This window comes from Salmo salar, unplaced genomic scaffold (genome assembly GCF_905237065.1).
Source record: "Salmo salar unplaced genomic scaffold, Ssal_v3.1, whole genome shotgun sequence".
Classification (NCBI taxonomy): domain Eukaryota; kingdom Metazoa; phylum Chordata; class Actinopteri; order Salmoniformes; family Salmonidae; genus Salmo; species Salmo salar.
The window spans coordinates 643846-652140 of NW_025548549.1; the positions used below are offsets into that span (position 1 = coordinate 643846).

Consider the following 8295-nt stretch of genomic DNA (forward strand, 5'->3'; position numbering starts at 1 on the left):
GTAAAGGCTCACATTGTCCTGCTCGACCCACATATCGCTGGTCAACGCCAAAATGGGTCCCGTTAGCGAGCCGGTCAGCAAGGCTCTGCCTGACTTCAGTGGACATTTGTGGCAGTGCTTCTCGTGTAAAGTAGTTGGGAAGCTCATATCTCGGGTCCATAGTTTTCAGTAGCTTTTTTGAATCCGACTTGTTCCACAGTTGCAACAGGGACCATATCTTTAGCAATGTGATAGGACACCGCTGTAGTTATAGTACACCACTTGCCAATTTTCTTTTCATAAAGGCACACTGCGGGAAAATGAAGTTTGCAGTGAGCTTTGTTTCGGGGCTTTTTCGGGTTGTCGACGGCTTGCGGCTGGGGCTTCTGCAGCGCGAAGTTTCACACACTCTTCGTATTGCAGTTTGTGCCACTGTTTTAGGTGGTGAAAAAGATTTGTAGTGCTTCCACCCCTGGCTGTAACTTTTTTATGGCACTGCCTACATATAACGTGATTTTGTTGCTCATCTGATACTTTGAATCCGAACCATCTCCAAATTACTGAGCCAATGCTTTTTCTTTTACTAACCAATTCCTCGTCAAAACGCTCCGCAGACGCTGTTGCTTCCTCCATGTTTGTTGAAGTGTCTGTTCCTGCCCCTCCGCCCTCTGTGCATGAAAGAGGAGGCGTGGGGAGCAGCGCAGAGAGCTCCGGGTCTGCAGCTTGCTTGGAGCAAGGATCAAAGCGCAAATTTGAACTATATCGATATATGCGAAATGGTCTAATTTCATATCACATTTAAAATATATCGATATATTTTTTATATCGATATATCGCCCAGCCCTAGTCAGGCTGATAAGAACAATTCTTATTTTGTATAACGTGTCACTTACGCTTCGAACACACCGACTGCGTCATTGCATCACTGCTACGTAACATTTTGCGTAGCTAGGCAACTATACTGACGCTTCGAACACACCGACTGCGTCGTTGCATCACTGCTACGTAACATTTTGCGCAGCTACGCAACTATACTGATGCAGGCACCTTTTGCAGATGGTCGCATGCGGTTGTACACATGGAGGAGAGAATCATTTTCGCAGTATCCTCAAAACCGTGTCTTTTTGACACAACTGCTGACAGCTACAGGGATATAAACACAAAAAAATGCTGCTTGGAGACAAGTGTCCACGATAGTAGGATTGCCAGGTCAGTTTAGTAGTGAGCACGTGCTAGATGTGGCTAGTTAGCTAGCTAGCTAACCTAGCCAATGAGGGTGTGTGTGTGTGTGTGTGTGTGTGTGTGTGTGTGTGTGTGTGTGAAAGAAATAGTCAAATAAATTATGCTAGTTACTACCCCTGATAACTTTACCAAATAATCATGTTTGAAAGAGTGAGTGTGTATGTCATAAATAGTCATAGAAATGGTAGATACTACTGTACCCCTGATAATTTGGTCAGATAACCGTGTGTGTGTCTATGTGTACAGTAGGTGACATATCCATGATAGCTATCTAATAACTATAGGTATGCTAGGTAATGGTTTGGCTTATCATGTCTATGTAGAAGAAGACTGGAGGAGGAAGTGGAGAGGACTCAGGGACAGGTATCAGAGAGAGAGAAGGACAGAGAAAGAGAAGAAGAGGTCTGGGTCAGCAGCTTCAGGCCAGCAGCCTTGGTGCTTCTGCCACATTCTTTCTTTTCTGGATCCATTTATTGTGCCTTGGGCAACGAGTGGCAATTTTACAGCCAGACCCTCTACTACATCATCCACAAGTGTTGTCCCCACCGGTGCATCAAGACCCTCAATGTCACCTACAACTGCGACCATCGCCTCCACCGCTGCAGCGAGACCCTCTACAATGTCTACATCATCCACAAGTATGACCACCATCGGTGCTGCGAGACCCTCTACAATGTCTACATCATCCACAAGTATGACCACCACCGGTGCTGCGAGATCCTCTACAATGTCTACATCATCCACAAGTATGACCACCATCGGTGCAGCGAGACCCTCTACAATGTCTACATCATCCACAAGTATCACCACCATCGGTGCAGCCATGGAAGACGATGAAATGGAGGAAGCACCTCTGGATCTAGGACCACCTGAGATTATTATGAACCTCACGGAAGTGACCACTGAGGACCTCGTTGAACAGGATGTGGCCGTGGAGACAAACAGAGAGAGAAACGAAGAGGAACAACGTCACACCAGGCGTCAAAGGTTCCAGATCCACTCAACTCATTTCAGCAGAGGCTCCTCCAAGCCGTCGAGAGGGATGCAGCCCAACCTGATGCTCACAGGAAGGAGGATGAAGAGACCCTCTTTGCCATGAGCCTGGTGCCACAACCCTGAAGAGGCTGCCTCAGCAAAGAAAAGCAGCAGTCAAAGTTAAAATGTATCAGCTGCTTTTCCAAGCCGGAGTTCAATGGTACGTTTTTTTCTTCTCCACATCACAGGTAGTGTCATAAGTGTTGCGACAGTGAAGTAGGTCATTCTTTACAGTATACTCATGTAGGCTAATTGGTATTTCAGATCAAAGTATTAATATGAGGCAAATGTACAGCTGTTGTTTCTAGGTTAGAAAATATCCCTAAACAACAGTTTACTGTCTAAATATTTTCCTGTCATATTCATCTTTATCTCTGAAATACAAATTCCATGAGTAAACAGCAAGTATTACCAACTTTACTGCACTGTTCCAATATTTATGCCTCTAACTACACTATACAAGCAGTATTTAGTTAACATAAATCTCACCTTTTATGGTTTTCTATTATGTTAAGCTTGTATGTGTTGTTTTTCTCTTCCCTTCCAGAGATGGAGTCCATTTAGCCGAGCAGCTCACAGGAAGGACAGGAAGAGGAGAGGAGTTGTCTGGTTGTTGTTCTTCCCTTCCAGAGATGGAGTCCATTTAGCCGAGCAGCTCACAGGAAGGACAGGAAGAGGAGAGGAGTTGTCTGGTTGTTGTTCCCTTCCAGAGATGGAGTCCATTTAGCCGAGCAGCTCACAGGAAGGACAGGAAGAGGAGAGGAGTTGTCTGGTTGTTCTTCCCTTCCAGAGATGGAGTCCATTTAGCCGAGCAGCTCACAGGAAGGACAGGAAGAGGAGAGGAGTTGTCTGGTTGTTGTTCCCTTCCAGAGATGGAGTCCATTTAGCCGAGCAGCTCACAGGAAGGACAGGAAGAGGAGAGGAGTTGTCTGGTTGTTGTTCTTCACCTCCATCATTGTACCTTTCTTTTCACACACGTCTGTTCCGTTTAAATTCAGTCAATTCATAGTCATTAGTTTATAAAGTCTCGGGATAGCATTCATTATTAGTGTTACATAGATTTCTGAATTGAAACACTGAAGAATTCACAGATGCTCTTTTTTAAATGTTTACACGCACACACACCTCTTTCAATAGTTGTATTTTTTTTTAAACATTTTTTACACTTACCGGTCATGTTCTTTCCTGTACTTGAATACTTATTAAATTATGTTTTCATAGTCAGTTGTTTATTAATATCTCATTTAGACTTAATCTGCTCATTTCGTCCCTACACCTTCGCAGATCTAAGACAAGATGAAAGTAAAAACACATTCTCTTCCTAATTCATTCTTTTCCCACCTGTATTTTGTCAGGCCAGTGAACATGGTGTTAAACTGTACTATTTGTATGGAGCCTAGGTTACCCTTTCCCTTAGTTATCATACTAACTGTATGTCCTATAACCTTAATTAGTGCTCCTGCTCACCTGATGTACCATGCCAGGTGTGTATAATACTGACGTTAATGAGAGAGGGAAGGGGTTTTAAGGTGTGGTCCTGCTCACCTGATGTACCATGCCAGGTGTGTATAATACTGACGTTAATGAGAGAGGGAAGGGGTTAAGGTGTGGTCCTGCTCACCTGATGTACCATGCCAGGTGTGTATAATACTGACGTTAATGAGAGAGGGAAGGGGTTAAGGTGTGGTCCTGCTCACCTGATGTACCATGCCAGGTGTGTATAATACTGACGTTAATGAGAGAGGGAAGGGGTTAAGGTGTGGTCCTGCTCACCTGATGTACCATGCCAGGTGTGTATAATACTGACGTTAATGAGAGAGGGAAGGGGTTAAGGTGTGGTCCTGCTCACCTGATGTACCATGCCAGGTGTGTATAATACTGACGTTAATGAGAGAGGGAAGGGGTTTTAAGATGTGGTCCTGCTCACCTGATGTACCATGCCAGGTGTGTATAATACTGACGTTAATGAGAGAGGGAAGGGGTTAAGGTGTGGTCCTGCTCACCTGATGTACCATGCCAGGTGTGTATAATACTGACGTTAATGAGAGAGGGAAGGGGTTAAGGTGCGGTCCTGCTCACCTGATGTACCATGCCAGGTGTGTATAATACTGACGTTAATGAGAGAGGAAGGGGTTAAGGTGCGGTCCTGCTCACCTGATGTACCATGCCAGGTGTGTATAATACTGACGTTAATGAGAGAGGGAAGGGTTAAGGTGCGGTCCTGCTCACCTGATGTACCATGCCAGGTGTGTATAATACTGACGTTAATGAGAGAGGGAAGGGTTAAGGTGCGGTCCTGCTCACCTGATGTACCATGCCAGGTGTGTATAATACTGACGTTAATGAGAGAGGGAAGGGGTTAAGGTGCGGTCCTGCTCACCTGATGTACCATGCCAGGTGTGTATAATACTGACGTTAATGAGAGAGGGAAGGGGTTAAGGTGCGGTCCTGCTCACCTGATGTACCATGCCAGGTGTGTATAATACTGACGTTAATGAGAGAGGGAAGGGGTTAAGGTGTGGTCCTGCTCACCTGATGTACCATGCCAGGTGTGTATAATACTGACGTTAATGAGAGAGGGAAGGGGTTAAGGTGTGGTCCTGCTCACCTGATGTACCATGCCAGGTGTGTATAATACTGACGTTAATGAGAGAGGGAAGGGGTTAAGGTGTGGTCCTGCTCACCTGATGTACCATGCCAGGTGTGTATAATACTGACGTTAATGAGAGAGGGAAGGGGTTAAGGTGTGGTCCTGCTCACCTGATGTACCATGCCAGGTGTGTATAATACTGACGTTAATGAGAGAGGGAAGGGGTTAAGGTGTGGTCCTGCTCACCTGATGTACCATGCCAGGTGTGTATAATACTGACGTTAATGAGAGAGGGAAGGGGTTTTAAGGTGTGGTCCTGCTCACCTGATGTACCATGCCAGGTGTGTATAATACTGACGTTAATGAGAGAGGGAAGGGGTTAAGGTGTGGTCCTGCTCACCTGATGTACCATGCCAGGTGTGTATAATACTGACGTTAATGAGAGAGGAAGGGGTTAAGGTGTGGTCCTGCTCACCTGATGTACCATGCCAGGTGTGTATAATACTGACGTTAATGAGAGAGGGAAGGGGTTAAGGTGTGGTCCTGCTCACCTGATGTACCATGCCAGGTGTGTATAATACTGACGTTAATGAGAGAGGGAAGGGGTTAAGGTGTGGTCCTGCTCACCTGATGTACCATGCCAGGTGTGTATAATACTGACGTTAATGAGAGAGGGAAGGGGTTTTAAGGTGTGGTCCTGCTCACCTGATGTACCATGCCAGGTGTGTATAATACTGACGTTAATGAGAGAGGGAAGGGGTTAAGGTGTGGTCCTGCTCACCTGATGTACCATGCCAGGTGTGTATAATACTGACGTTAATGAGAGAGGGAAGGGGTTAAGGTGTGGTCCTGCTCACCTGATGTACCATGCCAGGTGTGTATAATACTGACGTTAATGAGAGAGGAAGGGGTTAAGGTGCGGTCCTGCTCACCTGATGTACCATGCCAGGTGTGTATAATACTGACGTTAATGAGAGAGGGAAGGGGTTAAGGTGCGGTCCTGCTCACCTGATGTACCATGCCAGGTGTGTATAATACTGACGTTAATGAGAGAGGGAAGGGTTAAGGTGCGGTCCTGCTCACCTGATGTACCATGCCAGGTGTGTATAATACTGACGTTAATGAGAGAGGGAAGGGGTTAAGGTGCGGTCCTGCTCACCTGATGTACCATGCCAGGTGTGTATAATACTGACGTTAATGAGAGAGGGAAGGGGTTAAGGTGCGGTCCTGCTCACCTGATGTACCATGCCAGGTGTGTATAATACTGACGTTAATGAGAGAGGGAAGGGGTTAAGGTGTGGTCCTGCTCACCTGATGTACCATGCCAGGTGTGTATAATACTGACGTTAATGAGAGAGGGAAGGGGTTAAGGTGTGGTCCTGCTCACCTGATGTACCATGCCAGGTGTGTATAATACTGACGTTAATGAGAGAGGGAAGGGGTTAAGGTGTGGTCCTGCTCACCTGATGTACCATGCCAGGTGTGTATAATACTGACGTTAATGAGAGAGGGAAGGGGTTAAGGTGTGGTCCTGCTCACCTGATGTACCATGCCAGGTGTGTATAATACTGACGTTAATGAGAGAGGGAAGGGGTTAAGGTGTGGTCCTGCTCACCTGATGTACCATGCCAGGTGTGTATAATACTGACGTTAATGAGAGAGGGAAGGGGTTAAGGTGTGGTCCTGCTCACCTGATGTACCATGCCAGGTGTGTATAATACTGACGTTAATGAGAGAGGGAAGGGGTTAAGGTGTGGTCCTGCTCACCTGATGTACCATGCCAGGTGTGTATAATACTGACGTTAATGAGAGAGGGAAGGGGTTAAGGTGTGGTCCTGCTCACCTGATGTACCATGCCAGGTGTGTATAATACTGACGTTAATGAGAGAGGGAAGGGGTTAAGGTGCGGTCCTGCTCACCTGATGTACCATGCCAGGTGTGTATAATACTGACGTTAATGAGAGAGGGAAGGGGTTAAGGTGTGGTCCTGCTCACCTGATGTACCATGCCAGGTGTGTATAATACTGACGTTAATGAGAGAGGGAAGGGGTTAAGGTGTGGTCCTGCTCACCTGATGTACCATGCCAGGTGTGTATAATACTGACGTTAATGAGAGAGGGAAGGGGTTAAGGTGTGGTCCTGCTCACCTGATGTACCATGCCAGGTGTGTATAATACTGACGTTAATGAGAGAGGGAAGGGGTTAAGGTGTGGTCCTGCTCACCTGATGTACCATGCCAGGTGTGTATAATACTGACGTTAATGAGAGAGGGAAGGGGTTAAGGTGTGGTCCTGCTCACCTGATGTACCATGCCAGGTGTGTATAATACTGACGTTAATGAGAGAGGGAAGGGGTTAAGGTGTGGTCCTGCTCACCTGATGTACCATGCCAGGTGTGTATAATACTGACGTTAATGAGAGAGGGAAGGGGTTAAGGTGTGGTCCTGCTCACCTGATGTACCATGCCAGGTGTGTATAATACTGACGTTAATGAGAGAGGGAAGGGGTTTTAAGGTGTGGTCCTGCTCACCTGATGTACCATGCCAGGTGTGTATAATACTGACGTTAATGAGAGAGGGAAGGGGTTAAGGTGTGGTCCTGCTCACCTGATGTACCATGCCAGGTGTGTATAATACTGACGTTAATGAGAGAGGGAAGGGGTTAAGGTGTGGTCCTGCTCACCTGATGTACCATGCCAGGTGTGTATAATACTGACGTTAATGAGAGAGGGAAGGGGTTAAGGTGTGGTCCTGCTCACCTGATGTACCATGCCAGGTGTGTATAATACTGACGTTAATGAGAGAGGGAAGGGGTTAAGGTGTGGTCCTGCTCACCTGATGTACCATGCCAGGTGTGTATAATACTGACGTTAATGAGAGAGGGAAGGGGTTAAGGTGCGGTCCTGCTCACCTGATGTACCATGCCAGGTGTGTATAATACTGACGTTAATGAGAGAGGGAAGGGGTTAAGGTGTGGTCCTGCTCACCTGATGTACCATGCCAGGTGTGTATAATACTGACGTTAATGAGAGAGGGAAGGGGTTAAGGTGTGGTCCTGCTCACCTGATGTACCATGCCAGGTGTGTATAATACTGACGTTAATGAGAGAGGGAAGGGGTTAAGGTGTGGTCCTGCTCACCTGATGTACCATGCCAGGTGTGTATAATACTGACGTTAATGAGAGAGGGAAGGGGTTAAGGTGCGGTCCTGCTCACCTGATGTACCATGCCAGGTGTGTATAATACTGACGTTAATGAGAGAGGGAAGGGGTTAAGGTGCGGTCCTGCTCACCTGATGTACCATGCCAGGTGTGTATAATACTGACGTTAATGAGAGAGGGAAGGGGTTAAGGTGCGGTCCTGCTCACCTGATGTACCATGCCAGGTGTGTATAATACTGACGTTAATGAGAGAGGGAAGGGGTTAAGGTGTGGTCCTGCTCACCTGATGTA

General features: G+C 46.7%; 1 protein-coding gene across 1 annotated transcript; it reads left to right on the top strand.

The window, feature by feature from the left end:
• The first annotated feature begins 977 nt into the window (after positions 1 to 977).
• LOC123733127 (uncharacterized) lies at positions 978 to 2392 on the top strand. Its single transcript, XM_045712502.1, has 2 exons — positions 978 to 1188; positions 1545 to 2392. The coding sequence occupies exons 1-2, from the start codon at positions 1058 to 1060 to the stop codon at positions 2056 to 2058; spliced, it is 645 nt and encodes a 214-aa protein (XP_045568458.1). The 5' UTR covers positions 978 to 1057; the 3' UTR covers positions 2059 to 2392.
• Positions 2393 to 8295: the final 5903 nt, after the last annotated feature.

Excerpts from the sequence above, each read along its gene's own strand:
- LOC123733127 (XM_045712502.1), top strand. The coding sequence starts at position 1,058 with ATGGAGGAGAGAATCATTTTCGCAGTATCCTCAAAACCGTGTCTTTTT. Across the intron at positions 1,189-1,544 it reads CACGATAGTAGGATTGCCAG|AAGAAGACTGGAGGAGGAAG; the intron begins GTCAGTTTAGTA and ends ATGTCTATGTAG.